Source organism: Rhinoderma darwinii, assembly GCF_050947455.1.
Source record: "Rhinoderma darwinii isolate aRhiDar2 chromosome 11 unlocalized genomic scaffold, aRhiDar2.hap1 SUPER_11_unloc_2, whole genome shotgun sequence".
In the NCBI taxonomy this organism is placed as follows: domain Eukaryota; kingdom Metazoa; phylum Chordata; class Amphibia; order Anura; family Rhinodermatidae; genus Rhinoderma; species Rhinoderma darwinii.
The window spans coordinates 182,569-202,853 of NW_027461851.1; the positions used below are offsets into that span (position 1 = coordinate 182,569).

Sequence of the window (20,285 nt, forward strand, 5' to 3'; positions counted from 1 at the left end):
ATTTTTCCTAATCAGACTTCAGGGTATAAGAAATCCTGTGTAATGTGTGCGCTCCAGTCGTTTCATCAGACACTGTAGAAGACGTCTATGTACAGCCCGGCCAGGACCTTCCTCCTCAATGATCACCATAGAACACATAGAACACATAGAACACATAGAATACGAAGCCTCACGAATCAGAATCGTCTAAGAGAAAAACTAAATGTATTTATTTAGGGGTATGGTCTGGGGTCTGTATTCGTTTAGGAGGTCTGGTCTTGGGTCTTTTTTTATAGGGGGTCTGGTCTGGGGTCTGGATTTATTTAGTGGTCTGGTGTCTGGATTTATTTAGGGGTATGGTCTGGGGTCTGTATTTAGTTAGGAGTCCGGTCTGGGGGTCTGTATATGTTTAGGGGGCTGGTCTGGGGTCTGTATAGGTATGGTCTGGGGTCTGTATTTATTTAGGGGTCTGGTCTGGGGTCTGTATTTGATTAGGGGGCTTGTCTGGGGGCTGTAGTTAGTCAGTGGGTCTGGTCTGGGGTCTGTAGTTATTTCGGGGTGTGATGAAGTGACATGTGCTGTATTTGTGGTAATAATTTGTGCTTTATAGGCTGTGGAGAGGGGAAACATTTTGCGCCGCGTGTTTTACGTTCCGCTCGTCCATTGCTTTTCAGAATCTCCCTGACGTCCCTACAAAGAAGTTGGCAACTGGCAAGCACGCCTCAGGTCCAGCCGCACGTTCTCTATTGATTGAGGACAGGACTGACGGGGCTGCTCCAGCTGTAATAATCCTGAGTGACTTTGGCTTCATGTTCGGGGCAATTCTCTTGCAGACTGCAGCAGTTTTTTCGTCAGAGTTTCCAGCGTTCATTTTACTGTCGGCCAGTGTTTCCCTATGTCGCTGTGAGCTCGTGATATACCGCACTCCAGGTCTCCCCCGTGAACTCCACTCTTGTATTTCATAATTGAGGCTGAAAACAGGTCAATAAACAAAAAACGACAAACAACCAGAAATAACCGACCACCATCATCTCCGCTGTCTGATTGCTCTCATTTCTGGCATAAAACAACCACTGAATGAAAATCGACCTCCACCGGCCGAGTAGAGGGTTTATTAAGACGTGAACATTTGTACTTTTTCATGTTGTTATTGAACATATTGATCTGATATTCGCTGTTTACTGGATGATATAAAAACATGGAGAACAATCAGCTGATTTCTGTCATTTGTCTCAGACATTCTAAGGGCACGTTCACACGTGGCGGAATTGTCACGTGTGAATTGTCATTGTTATCTACATTACAGCACTGATCACATTATGTAGGAGATGGGGCACTTATAATCTGGTGACAGCCGCTTTATTACTAGGACCACTGTTATCTACATTACAGCGCCAATCACATTATGTAGGAGATAGGGCACTTATAATCTGGTGACAGCCTCTTTATTACTAGGACCACTATTATCTACATTACAGCGCCAATCACATTATGTAGGAGATAGGGCACTTATAATCTGGTGACAGCCTCTTTATTACTAGGACCACTGTTATCTACATTACAGCGCTGATCACATTATGTAGGAGAGAGGACACATACTCCGGTGACAGCCTCTTTATTACTAGGACCACTGTTATCTACATTACAGCGCCGATCACATTATGTAGGAGACTGAACACTTATAATCTGGCGACAGCCTCTTTATTACTAGGACCACTGTTATCTACATTACAGCGCCAATCACATTATGTAGGAGACTGAACACTTATAATCTGGCGACAGCCTCTTTATTACTAGGACCACTCTTATCTACATTACAGCACTGATCACATTATGTAGGAGATAGGGCACTTATAATCTGGTGACAGAGCCTCTTTATTACTAGGACCACCGTTATCTACATTACAGCACTGATCACATTATGTAGGAGAGAGGACACATACTCCGGTGACAGCCTCTTTATTACTAGGACCACTGTTATCTACATTACAGCGCCGATCACATCATGTAGGAGACAGGAAACTTATAATGGGGTGACAGCCTCTTTATTACTAGGACCACTGTTATCTACATTACAGCGCCGATCACATTATGTAGGAGACAGGACACTTATAATATGGTGACGGAGCCTCTTTAAGAAACGACTGAAAATCAGAGGCTGTTTTCCCTTGAAAACAGCTGTAATTTGCTGCTGTTTTTCGTTTTGCGTGTGAACATAGCCTAAGAGGAGGTAGCACTAAATGACTGCAAGTTATTACACTCAACTCACCCGTACATATACATTCTTGGGGAAATAAGCCATTGTCAGACCCCCTCTGTTCCCTCCAGACCCTCTGTCCCCCTCCAGACTCCTCTGTCCCCCTCCAGACCCTCTGTTCGCTACAGACCGTCTGTTCCCTCCAGACTCCTCTATTCCCTCCAGACCCTCAGTCCCCCTCCAGACCCCTCTGTCCCCCTCCAGACTCCTCTGTCACTCTCCAGACCCCTCTGTCCCCTCCAGACCCTCAGTCCCCCTCCAGGCCCTCAGTCCCCCTCCAGACTCCTCTGTCCCCCTCCAGACTCCTCTGTCCCCTCCAGACCCCTCTGTCCCCTCCAGACCCTCAGTCCCCCTCCAGACTCCTCTGTCCCCCTCCAGACTCCTCTGTCCCCCTCCAGACCCCTCTGTCCCCTCCAGACTCCTCTGTCCCCTGCCAGACCCTGTGTTCCCTCCAGACTCCTCTGTTCCCTCAGGACCCCTCTGTCCCTCTCCAGACTCCTCTGTCCCCTCCAGACTCCTCTGTCCCCTGCAGACCCTGTGTTCCCTCCAGACTCCTCTGTCCACCTACAGACGCCTCTGTTCTCCTCCAGACCCCTCTCTTCCCCTCCAGAACCTTCTGTTCCCTCCAGACTCCTCTGTCTCCCTCCAGACTCCTCTGTCCCCCTCCAGACTCCTCTGTCCCCCTCCAGACTCCTCTGTCCCCCTCCAGACTCCTCTGTCCACCTCCAGACTCCTCTGTCCACCTCCAGACTCCTCTATCCCCTCCAGACTCCTCTGTCCCCTCCAGACTCCTCTGTCTCCCTCTAGAACCCTGTCCCTCTCCAGACCCCTCTGTCCCCCCTCCAGACTCCTCTGTCCCTTTCCAGACTCCTATGTCCCCCTCCAGACTCCTCTGTCCCCTCCAGACACCTCTGTCACCTGCCAGACCCTGTGTTCCCTCCAGACTCCTCTGTTCCCCTCCAGACTCCTCTGTTCTCCTCCAGACTCCTTTGTTTTCCTCCAGACTCCTCTGTCCCCCTCCAGACACCTCTGTCACCTGCCAGACCCTGTGTTCCCTCCAGACTCCTCTGTTCCCCTCCAGACTCCTCTGTTCTCCTCCAGACTCCTTTGTTCTCCTCCAGACTCCTCTGTCCCCCTCCAGACTCCTCTGTCCACCTCCAGACTCCTCTGTCCACCTCCAGACTCCTCTGTCCCCTCCAGACCCCTCTGTCCCTCTCCAGACTCCTCTGTCCCCTCCAGACCCCTCTGTCGTCCCTCCAGACCCCTCTGTCTCCCTCCAGGCTCCTCTGTTCCCTCCAGACTCCTCTGTCTCCCTCCAGACTCCCCTGTCTCCCTCCAGACTCCTCTGTCTCCCTCCAGACTCCTCTGTCCCCTCCAGACTCCACTGTCCCTTCCAGACCCCTCTGTCTCCCTCCAGACTCCTCTGTCCCCTCCAGACTCCTCTGTCCCCTCCAGACCTTTTTGTCCCCCTCCAGACCCCTCTGTCTACCTCCAGACTCCTCTGTCCCCTCCAGACTCCTCTGTCCCCCTCCAGACTCCTCTGTCTCCCTCCAGACTCCTCTGTCCCCCTCCAGACTCCTCTATCCCCCACCAGACTCATCTGTCCCCTCCAGATCCCTGTCCCCCTCCAGACCTCTCTGTCCCCCTCCAGACTCCTCTGTCCCCTCCAGACCCCTCTGTCCCCCTCCAGACTCCTCTGTCCCCTCCAGACCCCTCTGTCCCCCTCCAGACTCCTCTGTTCCCCTCCAGACTCCTCTGTCTCCCTCCAGACTCCTGTCTCCCTCCAGACTCCTCTGTCCCCTCCAGACTCCTCTGTCCCTCTCCAGACTCCTCTATCCCCCACCAGACTCATCTGTCCCCTCCAGATCCCTCTGTCCCCCTCCAGACTCCTCTGTCCCCTCCAGACTCCTCTGTCCCCTCCAGACCCCTCTGTCCTCCTCCAGACTAAAGGAGAAGCCACCTACGTCACTGTACATAAATGGACAGTGACATCAGGGCTTCCCTCTAGGAGCGGTATCCCCAGCTAATGCCCTAGCTTGGGTTCTGCTCCTAGAGGGAGTCTCAATGGCGCTATCTACAGGGGGTGGCACGATCTACAGGGGGTGGGTGGCACTAACTGCATGGGCACTGGCACTAGGGGCGGCTAAGGGGACATTATACTGTATGGTGGCAGAAATGGGAGAATGATACTGTGTGGGCTGAACCGGGTGTGTATGGGTAGGGATTAGGTGGGATTAGAAGCGTGTCTTAAAATAAATACATTTTCCACGACACTCTTCGCGCTTTGCATCTGTTGTCCCTCTTTGTGATACTTGAAAGTGGAATATGGATTCAGTGAAATTCGTTTCCATGACATCCCTTGTGAACAGCTGCTAAATATGATAATACTGGTATAATAAGCCTGGACGGGGTCTCGCATGCACTGTGGGCGGGGCCTCGCATGCACTGTGGGCGGGGCCTCTCATGCACTGTGGGCGGGCCTCTCATGCACTGTGGGCGGGGCCTCTCATGAACTGTGGGCGGGCACATTTATCAATACACTACTCACCAGAGAAGTGGAACAGCTGCTTATAGCAACCAATCACATTCAAGCTCTCATTTTTCGGAAAATGTTTAAAAAAATAAAAGCAGCAGCCTGCTTGGTTGTTGTAGAAAACTCCTCCCACTTAATCTCTTAAAATGTCAAGACCACGCCCCTCCTTGTCGGCGCCATTTTCCTGTAGCCGGGCTCCATGTGTGGTGAATAAGAGGCGGCCGTTCTGTGTATTGGTGATGTAGAGCGCCATCTCCATGGTAACCTTGCAGCTTGATGCCGCATCACATGGCAACCGCGTACGGCCTGGAAAACACAGGAGCTGCAATGAGCTGCAGGGCCACAGCCATGTCCCGGGGCCACCTACAGCGGGCCTCTGCCGCCGCCGACTATTACCGCTCCCGCCGCGTCCCGGAGAGACTGGAGGAGGCTCTGAACAGCATCTATTACCGGGGACCGGAGGACGTGTACGGACACCTGGTAATGACGTCATCAAAAGACTGATATCACCCTATAATAATATACGGGGGGGGGGGGGTAATAATACTGATATTACTAGTAATGATGTCACCCTATAATAATAATATACGGGGGGGGGTAATAATACTGATATTACTAGTAATGATGTCACTCTATAATAATAATATACGGGGGGGGGGTAATAATACTGATATTACTAGTAATGATGTCACTATAATAATATACGGGGGGGGGGGTAATAATACTGATATTACTAGTAATGATGTCACTCTATAATAATAATATACGGGGGGGGGTAATAATACTGATATTACTAGTAATGATGTCACTCTATAATAATAATATACGGGGGGGGGGGTAATAATACTGATATTACTAGTAATGATGTCACCCTATAATAATAATATACGGGGGGGGGGGTAATAATACTGATATTACTAGTAATGATGTCACCCTATAATAATAATATACGGGGGGGGGGGGTAATAATACTGATATTACTAGTAATGATGTCACTATAATAATATACGGGGGGGGGGGTAATAATACTGATATTACTAGTAATGATGTCACTCTATAATAATAATATACGGGGGGGGGTAATAATACTGATATTACTAGTAATGATGTCACTCTATAATAATAATATACGGGGGGGGGGGGGTAATAATACTGATATTACTAGTAATGATGTCACTATAATAATATACGGGGGGGGGGGGTAATAATACTGATATTACTAGTAATGATGTCACTCTATAATAATAATATACGGGGGGGGGTAATAATACTGATATTACTAGTAATGATGTCACCCTATAATAATAATATACGGGGGGGGGGGTAATAATACTGATATTACTAGTAATGATGTCACTCTATAATAATAATATACGGGGGGGGGGTAATAATACTGATATTACTAGTAATGATGTCACTCTATAATAATAATATACGGGGGGGGGGTAATAATACTGATATTACTAGTAATGATGTCACCCTATAATAATAATATACGGGGGGGGGGGTAATAATACTGATATTACTAGTAATGATGTCACCCTATAATAATAATATACGGGGGGGGTAATAATACTGATATTACTAGTAATGATGTCACTCTATAATAATAATATACGGGGGGGGGGTAATAATACTGATATTACTAGTAATGATGTCACCCTATAATAATAATATACGGGGGGGGGGGTAATAATACTGATATTACTAGTAATGATGTCACTCTATAATAATAATATACGGGGGGGGGTAATAATACTGATATTACTAGTAATGATGTCACTCTATAATAATAATATACGGGGGGGGGGGTAATAATACTGATATTACTAGTAATGATGTCACTCTATAATAATAATATACTGTGGGGGGGGGTAATAATACTGATATTACTAGTAATGATGTCACTCTATAATAATAATATACGGGGGGGGGGGGGTAATAATACTGATATTACTAGTAATGATGTCACTCTATAATAATAATATACGGGGGGGGGGGGGGGTAATAATACTGATATTACTAGTAATGATGTCACCCTATAATAATAATATACGGGGGGGGGGGGTAATAATACTGATATTACTAGTAATGATGTCACCCTATAATAATAATATACGGGGGGGGGGGGTAATAATACTGATATTACTAGTAATGATGTCACCCTATAATAATAATATACGGGGGGGGGGTAATAATACTGATATTACTAGTAATGATGTCACCCTATAATAATAATATACGGGGGGGGGGGGTAATAATACTGATATTACTAGTAATGATGTCACTCTATAATAATAATATACGGGGGGGGGGGTAATAATACTGATATTACTAGTAATGATGTCACTCTATAATAATAATATACGGGGGGGGTAATAATACTGATATTACTAGTAATGATGTCACTCTATAATAATAATATACGGGGGGGGGGTAATAATACTGATATTACTAGTAATGATGTCACCCTATAATAATAATATACGGGGGGGGGGGGTAATAATACTGATATTACTAGTAATGATGTCACTCTATAATAATAATATACGGGGGGGGGGTAATAATACTGATATTACTAGTAATGATGTCACTCTATAATAATAATATACGGGGGGGGGGGTAATAATACTGATATTACTAGTAATGATGTCACTCTATAATAATAATATACTGTGGGGGGGGTAATAATACTGATATTACTAGTAATGATGTCACTCTATAATAATAATATACGGGGGGGGGGGGTAATAATACTGATATTACTAGTAATGATGTCACTCTATAATAATAATATACGGGGGGGGGGTAATAATACTGATATTACTAGTAATGATGTCACTCTATAATAATAATATACGGGGGGGGGGTAATAATACTGATATTACTAGTAATGATGTCACCCTATAATAATAATATACGGGGGGGGGGGTAATAATACTGATATTACTAGTAATGATGTCACCCTATAATAATAATATACGGGGGGGGGGGTAATAATACTGATATTACTAGTAATGATGTCACTCTATAATAATAATATACGGGGGGGGGTAATAATACTGATATTACTAGTAATGATGTCACTCTATAATAATAATATACGGGGGGGGGGGTAATAATACTGATATTACTAGTAATGATGTCACCCTATAATAATAATATACGGGGGGGGGGTAATAATACTGATATTACTAGTAATGATGTCACTCTATAATAATAATATACGGGGGGGGGTAATAATACTGATATTACTAGTAATGATGTCACTCTATAATAATAATATACGGGGGGGGGGTAATAATACTGATATTACTAGTAATGATGTCACTCTATAATAATAATATACGGGGGGGGGGTAATAATACTGATATTACTAGTAATGATGTCACTCTATAATAATAATATACGGGGGGGGGGGGTAATAATACTGATATTACTAGTAATGATGTCACTCTATAATAATAATATACGGGGGGGGGGTAATAATACTGATATTACTAGTAATGATGTCACTCTATAATAATAATATACGGGGGGTAATAATACTGATATTACTAGTAATGATGTCACTCTATAATAATAATATACGGGGGGGGGGGGGTAATAATACTGATATTACTAGTAATGATGTCACTCTATAATAATAATATACGGGGGGGGGGGGTAATAATACTGATATTACTAGTAATGATGTCACCCTATAATAATAATATACGGGGGGGGGGGTAATAATACTGATATTACTAGTAATGATGTCACTCTATAATAATAATATACGGGGGGGGGGGGGTAATAATACTGATATTACTAGTAATGATGTCACTATAATAATAATATACGGGGGGGGGGTAATAATACTGATATTACTAGTAATGATGTCACTCTATAATAATAATATACGGGGGGGGGGGTAATAATACTGATATTACTAGTAATGATGTCACCCTATAATAATAATATACGGGGGGGGGTAGTAATACTGATATTACTAGTAATGATGTCACCCTATAATAATAATATACGGGGGGGGGGGTAATAATACTGATATTACTAGTAATGATGTCACTCTATAATAATAATATACGGGGGGGGGGTAATAATACTGATATTACTAGTAATGATGTCACCCTATAATAATAATATATGGGGGGGGGTAATAATACTGATATTACTAGTAATGATGTCACTCTATAATAATAATATACGGGGGGGGTAATAATGATATTACTAGTAATGATGTCACCCTATAATAATAATATACGGGGGGGGGGGGTAATAATACTGATATTACTAGTAATGATGTCACCCTATAATAATAATATACGGGGGGGGGTAATAATACTGATATTACTAGTAATGATGTCACTCTATAATAATAATATACTGTGGGGGGGGTAATAATACTGATATTACTAGTAATGATGTCACTCTATAATAATAATATACGGGGGGGGGTAATAATACTGATATTACTAGTAATGATGTCACTCTATAATAATAATATACGGGGGGGGGTAATAATACTGATATTACTAGTAATGATGTCACCCTATAATAATAATATACGGGGGGGGGTAATAATACTGATATTACTAGTAATGATGTCACTCTATAATAATAATATACGGGGGGGGGGGTAATAATACTGATATTACTAGTAATGATGTCACCCTATAATAATAATATACGGGGGGGGGTAATAATACTGATATTACTAGTAATGATGTCACTCTATAATAATAATATACGGGGGGGGGTAATAATACTGATATTACTAGTAATGATGTCACTCTATAATAATAATATACGGGGGGGGGGGTAATAATACTGATATTACTAGTAATGATGTCACTCTATAATAATAATATACGGGGGGGGGGGTAATAATACTGATATTACTAGTAATGATGTCACTCTATAATAATAATATACGGGGGGGGGGTAATAATACTGATATTACTAGTAATGATGTCACTCTATAATAATAATATACGGGGGGGGGGGGTAATAATACTGATATTACTAGTAATGATGTCACTCTATAATAATAATATACGGGGGGGGGGGTAATAATACTGATATTACTAGTAATGATGTCACCCTATAATAATAATATACGGGGGGGGGTAATAATACTGATATTACTAGTAATGATGTCACTCTATAATAATAATATACGGGGGGGGGTAATAATACTGATATTACTAGTAATGATGTCACTCTATAATAATAATATACGGGGGGGGGGTAATAATACTGATATTACTAGTAATGATGTCACTCTATAATAATAATATACGGGGGGGGGGTAATAATACTGATATTACTAGTAATGATGTCACTCTATAATAATAATATACGGGGGGGGGGTAATAATACTGATATTACTAGTAATGATGTCACCCTATAATAATAATATACGGGGGGGGGGGGGGTAATAATACTGATATTACTAGTAATGATGTCACTCTATAATAATAATATACGGGGGGGGTAATAATACTGATATTACTAGTAATGATGTCACTCTATAATAATAATATACGGGGGGGGTAATAATACTGATATTACTAGTAATGATGTCACTCTATAATAATAATATACGGGGGGGGGGTAATAATACTGATATTACTAGTAATGATGTCACCCTATAATAATAATATACGGGGGGGGGGGTAATAATACTGATATTACTAGTAATGATGTCACTCTATAATAATAATATACGGGGGGGTAATAATACTGATATTACTAGTAATGATGTCACCCTATAATAATAATATACGGGGGGGGGGGGTAATAATACTGATATTACTAGTAATGATGTCACCCTATAATAATAATATACGGGGGGGGGGGGGGTAATGATACTGATATTACTAGTAATGATGTCACCCTATAATAATAATATACGGGGGGGGGTAATAATACTGATATTACTAGTAATGATGTCACTCTATAATAATAATATACGGGGGGGGGGTAATAATACTGATATTACTAGTAATGATGTCACTCTATAATAATAATATACGGGGGGGGGGTAATAATACTGATATTACTAGTAATAATGTCACTCTATAATAATAATATACGGGGGGGGGGGTAATAATACTGATATTACTAGTAATGATGTCACTCTATAATAATAATATACGGGGGGGGGTAATAATACTGATATTACTAGTAATGATGTCACTCTATAATAATAATATACGGGGGGGGGGGTAATAATACTGATATTACTAGTAATGATGTCACTCTATAATAATAATATACGGGGGGGGTAATAATACTGATATTACTAGTAATGATGTCACTCTATAATAATAATATACGGGGGGGGGGGTAATAATACTGATATTACTAGTAATGATGTCACTCTATAATAATAATATACGGGGGGGGGGTAATAATACTGATATTACTAGTAATGATGTCACTCTATAATAATAATATACGGGGGGGGGGGGTAATAATACTGATATTACTAGTAATGATGTCACTCTATAATAATAATATACGGGGGGGGTAATAATACTGATATTACTAGTAATAATGTCACTCTATAATAATAATATACGGGGGGGGGGGGTAATAATACTGATATTACTAGTAATGATGTCACTCTATAATAATAATATACGGGGGGGGGGTAATAATACTGATATTACTAGTAATGATGTCACTCTATAATAATAATATACGGGGGGGGGGGTAATAATACTGATATTACTAGTAATGATGTCACTCTATAATAATAATATACGGGGGGGGGGTAATAATACTGATATTACTAGTAATGATGTCACTCTATAATAATAATATACGGGGGGGGGGGTAATAATACTGATATTACTAGTAATGATGTCACTCTATAATAATAATATACGGGGGGGGGGTAATAATACTGATATTACTAGTAATGATGTCACCCTATAATAATAATATACGGGGGGGGGGTAATAATACTGATATTACTAGTAATGATTAATGATGTCACTCTATAATAATAATATACGGGGGGGGGGGGGTAATAATACTGATATTACTAGTAATGATGTCACCCTATAATAATAATATACGGGGGGGGGGGGGTAATAATTCTGATATTACTAGTAATGATGTCACTCTATAATAATAATATACGGGGGGGGGGTAATAATACTGATATTACTAGTAATGATGTCACTCTATAATAATAATATACGGGGGGGGGGGGGGTAATAATACTGATATTACTAGTAATGATGTCACTCTATAATAATAATATACGGGGGGGGGGGGTAATAATACTGATATTACTAGTAATGATGTCACTCTATAATAATAATATACGGGGGGGGTAATAATACTGATATTACTAGTAATGATGTCACTCTATAATAATAATATACGGGGGGGGGTAATAATACTGATATTACTAGTAATGATGTCACTCTATAATAATATACGGGGGGGGGTAATAATACTGATATTACTAGTAATGATGTCACTCTATAATAATAATATACGGGGGGGGGGTAATAATACTGATATTACTAGTAATGATGTCACTCTATAATAATAATATACAGGGGGGGGGGTAATAATACTGATATTACTAGTAATGATGTCACTCTATAATAATAATATACGGGGGGGGGGTAATAATACTGATATTACTAGTAATGATGTCACTCTATAATAATAATATACGGGGGGGGGGGGTAATAATACTGATATTACTAGTAATGATGTCACTCTATAATAATAATATACGGGGGGGGGGGTAATAATACTGATATTACTAGTAATGATGTCACCCTATAATAATAATATACGGGGGGGGGGGTAATAATACTGATATTACTAGTAATGATGTCACTCTATAATAATAATATACGGGGGGGGGGTAATAATACTGATATTACTAGTAATGATGTCACTCTATAATAATAATATACGGGGGGGGGGGGTAATAATACTGATATTACTAGTAATGATGTCACTCTATAATAATAATATACGGGGGGGGGGGGTAATAATACTGATATTACTAGTAATGATGTCACTCTATAATAATAATATACGGGGGGGGGGGGTAATAATACTGATATTACTAGTAATGATGTCACTCTATAATAATAATATACGGGGGGGGGGGGTAATAATACTGATATTACTAGTAATGATGTCACTCTATAATAATAATATACGGGGGGGGGGGTAATAATACTGATATTACTAGTAATGATGTCACTCTATAATAATAATATACGGGGGGGGGTAATAATACTGATATTACTAGTAATGATGTCACCCTATAATAATAATATACGGGGGGGGGGTAATAATACTGATATTACTAGTAATGATGTCACTCTATAATAATAATATACGGGGGGGGGTAATAATACTGATATTACTAGTAATGATGTCACTCTATAATAATATACGGGGGGGGGGTAATAATACTGATATTACTAGTAATGATGTCACTCTATAATAATAATATACGGGGGGGGGGGTAATAATACTGATATTACTAGTAATGATGTCACTCTATAATAATAATATACGGGGGGGGGGTAATAATACTGATATTACTAGTAATGATGTCACTCTATATAATAATATACGGGGGGGGGGTAATAATACTGATATTACTAGTAATGATGTCACTCTATAATAATAATATACGGGGGGGGGGTAATAATACTGATATTACTAGTAATGATGTCACTCTATAATAATAATATACAGGGGGGGGGGTAATAATACTGATATTACTAGTAATGATGTCACTCTATAATAATAATATACGGGGGGGGGGGGTAATAATACTGATATTACTAGTAATGATGTCACTCTATAATAATAATATACGGGGGGGGGGGTAATAATACTGATATTACTAGTAATGATGTCACCCTATAATAATAATATACGGGGGGGGGGGGGGTAATAATACTGATATTACTAGTAATGATGTCACTCTATAATAATAATATACGGGGGGGGGGTAATAATACTGATATTACTAGTAATGATGTCACTCTATAATAATAATATACGGGGGGGGGGGTAATAATACTGATATTACTAGTAATGATGTCACTCTATAATAATAATATACGGGGGGGGGGGGGTAATAATACTGATATTACTAGTAATGATGTCACTCTATAATAATAATATACGGGGGGGGGGGGGGTAATAATACTGATATTACTAGTAATGATGTCACTCTATAATAATAATATACGGGGGGGGTAATAATACTGATATTACTAGTAATGATGTCACTCTATAATAATAATATACGGGGGGGGGGGTAATAATACTGATATTACTAGTAATGATGTCACTCTATAATAATAATATACGGGGGGGGTAATAATACTGATATTACTAGTAATGATGTCACCCTATAATAATAATATACGGGGGGGGGGTAATAATACTGATATTACTAGTAATGATGTCACTCTATAATAATAATATACGGGGGGGGGGTAATAATACTGATATTACTAGTAATGATGTCACCCTATAATAATAATATACGGGGGGGGGGTAATAATACTGATATTACTAGTAATGATGTCACCCTATAATAATAATATACGGGGGGGGGTAATAATACTGATATTACTAGTAATGATGTCACTCTATAATAATAATATACGGGGGGGGGTAATAATACTGATATTACTAGTAATGATGTCACTCTATAATAATAATATACGGGGGGGGGGTAATAATACTGATATTACTAGTAATGATGTCACTCTATAATAATAATATACGGGGGGGGGGGGTAATAATACTGATATTACTAGTAATGATGTCACTCTATAATAATAATATACGGGGGGGGGGGTAATAATACTGATATTACTAGTAATGATGTCTCCCTATAATAATAATATACGGGGGGGGGGGTAATAATACTGATATTACTAGTAATGATGTCACCCTATAATAATAATATACGGGGGGGGGGTAATAATACTGATATTACTAGTAATGATGTCACTCTATAATAATAATATACGGGGGGGGGGGGGGTAATAATACTGATATTACTAGTAATGATGTCACTCTATAATAATAATATACGGGGGGGGTAATAATACTGATATTACTAGTAATGATGTCACTCTATAATAATAATATACGGGGGGGGGTAATAATACTGATATTACTAGTAATGATGTCACTCTATAATAATAATATACTGTGGGGGGTAATAATACTGATATTACTAGTAATGATGTCACTCTATAATAATAATATACGGGGGGGGGGGGTAATAATACTGATATTACTAGTAATGATGTCACTCTATAATAATAATATACGGGGGGGGGGTAATAATACTGATATTACTAGTAATGATGTCACTCTATAATAATAATATACGGGGGGGGGGTAATAATACTGATATTACTAGTAATGATGTCACTCTATAATAATAATATACGGGGGGGGGGTAATAATACTGATATTACTAGTAATGATGTCACTCTATAATAATAATATATACGGGGGGGGGGTAATAATACTGATATTACTAGTAATGATGTCACCCTATAATAATAATAATATACGGGGGGGGGGGGGTAATAATACTGATATTACTAGTAATGATGTCACTCTATAATAATAATATACGGGGGGGGGGTAATAATACTGATATTACTAGTAATGATGTCACTCTATAATAATAATATACGGGGGGGGGGGGTAATAATACTGATATTACTAGTAATGATGTCACTCTATAATAGTAATATACGGGGGGGGGGGGTAATAATACTGATATTACTAGTAATGATGTCACTATAATAATAATATACGGGGGGGGGGGTAATAATACTGATATTACTAGTAATGATGTCACTCTATAATAATAATATACGGGGGGGGGGGGTAATAATACTGATATTACTAGTAATGATGTCACTCTATAATAATAATATACGGGGGGGGGGGTAATAATACTGATATTACTAGTAATGATGTCACTCTATAATAATAATATACGGGGGGGGGGGTAATAATACTGATATTACTAGTAATGATGTCACTCTATAATAATAATATACGGGGGGGGGGGTAATAATACTGATATTACTAGTAATGATGTCACTCTATAATAATAATATACGGGGGGGGGTAATAATACTGATATTACTAGTAATGATGTCACTCTATAATAATAATATACGGGGGGGGGGTAATAATACTGATATTACTAGTAATGATGTCACCCTATAATAATAATAATATACGGGGGGGGGGGGTAATAATACTGATATTACTAGTAATGATGTCACTCTATAATAATAATATACGGGGGGGGGTAATAATACTGATATTACTAGTAATGATGTCACTCTATAATAATAATATACGGGGGGGGGGGGTAATAATACTGATATTACTAGTAATGATGTCACTCTATAATAATAATATACGGGGGGGGGTAATAATACTGATATTACTAGTAATGATGTCACTATAATAATAATATACGGGGGGGGGGGGTAATAATACTGATATTACTACGGTAGTAATGATGTCACTCTATAATAATAATATACGGGGGGGGGGTAATAATACTGATATTACTAGTAATGATGTCACTCTATAATAATAATATACGGGGGGGGGGGTAATAATACTGATATTACTAGTAATGATGTCACCCTATAATAATAATATACGGGGGGGTAATAATACTGATATTACTAGTAATGATGTCACTCTATAATAATAATATACGGGGGGGGGGGTAATAATACTGATATTACTAGTAATGATGTCACCCTATGATGGGCGGGGCTCGTGCAGGATGTGGTGGGCGGGGGTCGTGTAGGATGAGGTGGGCGGGGCTCGTGTAGGATGAGGTGGGCGGGGCTCGTGTAGGATGAGGTGGACGGGGCTCGTGTAGGATGAGGTGGGCGGGGCTCGTGTAGGATGAGGTGGGCGGGGCTCGTGCAGGATGTGGTGGGCGGGGCTCGTGCAGGATGAGGTGGGCGGGGCTCTTGCAGGATGAGGTGGGCGGGGCTCGTGCAGGATGAGGTGGGCGGGGCTCGTGCAGGATGAGGTGGGCGGGGCTCGTGCCGGATGAGGTGGGCGGGGCTCGTGCCGGATGAGGTGGGCGGAGCTCGTGCCGGATGAGGTGGGCGGGGCTCGTGCAGGATGAGGTGGGCGGGGCTCGTGCAGGATGAGGTGGGCGGGGCTCGTGTAGGATGAGGTGGGCGGGGCTCGTGCAGGATGAGGTGGGCGGGGCTCTTGCAGGATGAGGTGGGCGGGGCTCGTGCAGGATGAGGTGGGCGGGGCTCGTGCAGGATGAGGTGGGCGGGGCTCGTGCCGGATGAGGTGGGCGGGGGCTCGTGCCGGATGAGGTGGGCGGAGCTCGTGCCGGATGAGGTGGGCGGGGCTCGTGCAGGATGAGGTGGGCGGGGCTCGTGCAGGATGAGGTGGGCGGGGCTCGTGTAGGATGAGGTGGGCGGGGCTCGTGTAGGATGAGGTGGGCGGGGCTCGTGCAGGATGAGGTGGGCGGGGCTCGTGCAGGATGAGGTGGGCGGGGCTCGTGTAGGATGAGGTGGGCGGGGCTCGTGTAGGATGAGGTGGGCGGGGCTCGTGTAGGATGAGGTGGGCGGGGCTCGTGTAGGATGAGGTGGGCGGGGCTCTTGTAGGATGAGGTGGGCGGGGCTCTTGTAGGATGAGGTGGGCGGGGCTCTTGTAGGATGAGGTGGGCGGGGCTCGTGTAGGATGAGGTGGGCGGGGCTCGTGTAGGATGAGGTGGGGCGGGGCTCGTGTAGGATGAGGTGGGCGTGTTCTGATATTTTTACGTCTCTTGTCATTTTTGTGACTTTTTCCTTTCAGTCCAATTACTTTGCTGAATTCTCCGATCCTCCGGTCATAAGTGGCGTCCGTGGGAGGAAGGTTCTCGATGGCGCAGGAAAGACGGCGCTGGAAGCCGAGGTTGTGTGCAGAGTGCGGACCATTGACAAGGTGCGGCCTCACACGGGAGCCAATCACATCCCAGCTCCCAGGTCTACTGTCTGATTGGCTCTAGAGCTTCATCATGATAGATAGAATGGCGCTGCCACCGTCTAGACTTTGTGTTTCAATTTTTTAACAATTTAAAGATCTCTGCTTGCGTTCAGAAAATTCTTGTTTACATCCATTGGCTAAAAAAATAGTCCTGACCTGATCCTGCTCACGCAGCTGTTGGGCCTGGTACAATGTCACAATCCCCTGCAGAGATCTTGAAAAAGGCGAGGAATTATAATGCAGAACCTTTCATTTGACAATGATGGCGCCTTCGTACCGGAGAGTCATCGCTATCCAGCTGCCGCCATCTTGGAGCACGTCCTGTCCACCCGGTCAGAGGACAAGAAATAGGGAGTGGCGGGGGGTGCAGGAAAACGGTGCAAGTAGTATTAATAGAATGCCGGAGCGACAGTAAAGACTGACACCCACAATTCAGCAGGAGTGAATGTAACTACAGAACAGTGCGGGTTTACATGTCTTTCAGGGTACGTGGACAGCTGGGTGACACCCCGATATTTATTGCAGCACATGTGAACAATAGAGGGGTAACTCTGTGCTACTGGACTCCAATGCAAACCCTGCACCAGGTCTCCCCCGACCACGCGCCATCTATAATACCGGGATCTTCGTATGTCAGGTCTATAGATGACACAGCCCCCCCCTACACGAGACCTGAGACCTTGTCGCACTCTTCATGACATTACATTTTGACGCTGATTTCCCCACAATCCAGTAAACAATCAGCCGGTTGTGCCCGCGCCCCTCCCCCCGGGTGAATCCACCGCACCCGTCACAAAGCAGCACTTTACCGCACAATGGAGATGAAAGCACAAGGTCGTCCTCTGTAGCGGAGAACAATGTGCCGGCGGCCGCCGCCATTATAGACGACACTCACATTGAAGAGCTTCCCTGGAATCATCGCGCACGCCACCAAATAAGATGTCGCCGACGTACAGGGGTCTCCTCGCCGCATAAAGTCACGGCAGGTCGCTAACATATACCGTCACTCTCTGAGTGAGTGAGAATGAAGGGTCCGCCGGCTGGTTTAGCTTCACAGCAGCGCTCCCGACCTCCGGCTGCGCTGGGTGCGGCGATATGACATCACACCGACCCGACCGGGAACGAACGGCGGGGACCGAAAACCAGGGAGGATTGTCAGAATGTGGGAACATTCATCGGGCGATCGCTGGTCAGTATCGCCACAGCTTTAACCCTGTGACCGGCCCATGCGCAGCGATCAGAATCGGAACTATTTGGGTCTGTTCACACTCAGTTTTTTGCCCTCACCAAAAAGGCCGAAAACACCTTTCAATGGGAGATGGAGGCGTTTTTTCCTGCGAGCGGAAGGAAATGCTCGCAGGAAAAAGCAGCGCCATTCTCTGACCTCCCATTGATATCAAGTGGTTTTCGTTGCGGTTTATCAGGCGGGTCAAAATCTGTCTCAAAACTCCTGAAGGAATTTTGAGGCAGATTTTTCCACCGGCAAAAAACTAAGTGTGAACAAGACCTTAAAGAGAAAGAAAAATATTGAGCCCGTAAGCGCCCTGATCGGGGGTGGAGGAACATTCACGCCCATGGAGTGCGCCACCTGCTGGGGGGAAATAAATGCTTCATTAAAAAGTGTATTAATTAGTATATTCAAAGGTGTGGGGGAGGGTGGAGTTTCGGTGCCCTTCCCCCGCTGCCGCTCTTTAGGTCACTGGCCGCACCCTTTCCATTCTGCCTGCACTTATGTCATATTTGGTGGACACGTCACTGCACTGGCCTGTGATTGGCCGGCACGCTCACATGACACATCAGCGCTGAGGAGTGTAAACGGAGACCTGACGATGCGCGCGTGACACAGATTCCACCATCAGGAGGCGCCGTCTACGTTCCCCCGGGTCCCGCCCGCTCATGTGTCAGCGCTCGTGTGGCAGACGATGATCCGTATATTGCGCCATTTCCTCTCCTCCAGGGCCGATGGTTATTGGGGGGGTCATTTCCGTTTTGCTACTTTTGTATCGTGTATTTTGCGTCCAGTCTACGCCGCCTCCCGCTGAGCCCCGGCTGCTGCGCGACATTCTGAGTTATACGTGTAATTGAGGCTCCTTCTCCTCTTGTCGCCCCTGTAGAGAGTCTGTGCGGCCGCCGTCTCTGTAGACCCCGAGTCCGCGCCGCTCCTGGTGGGTGAGGCGGCTGAAGACGCAGAGAGGGAGCGGCTCGAATCAGTGGAGACGGCCATCACATGGATACAGGACGCCATAGGACCGTCACTGAGAGGCATGGAGCCCCGCCAGCAGAGCGCCATCGACCAGCTGCTGAGGTACGGGGGGCTGCGGGGGGATTCCTCTAATCTGGCAGTTTATAATCCGGCACTAGCGCAGAACGCAACATCACGTGGAACTTCACCAAACCGGGAGCAAATAATCTGAAAATTCTTCCAATTAGAAAGTAAAATTATGACGTCCGACCCGTCAC

The 20,285-nt window shown here is 42.9% G+C and overlaps 1 protein-coding gene across 1 annotated transcript in view; it reads left to right on the forward strand.

Moving 5' to 3' along the window:
• The first annotated feature begins 4,798 nt into the window (after window positions 1-4,798).
• The window catches only part of ENO4 (enolase 4), a 43,938-nt gene continuing 28,451 nt past the window's right edge, over window positions 4,799-20,285 (forward strand). Inside the window, exons 1-3 of the mRNA XM_075847759.1 lie at window positions 4,799-5,249; window positions 17,655-17,783; window positions 19,940-20,130. Coding sequence (XP_075703874.1) covers window positions 5,046-5,249; window positions 17,655-17,783; window positions 19,940-20,130 — 524 coding nt within the window. The 5' untranslated portion in view covers window positions 4,799-5,045. The remainder of the gene's footprint in view (window positions 5,250-17,654; window positions 17,784-19,939; window positions 20,131-20,285) is intronic.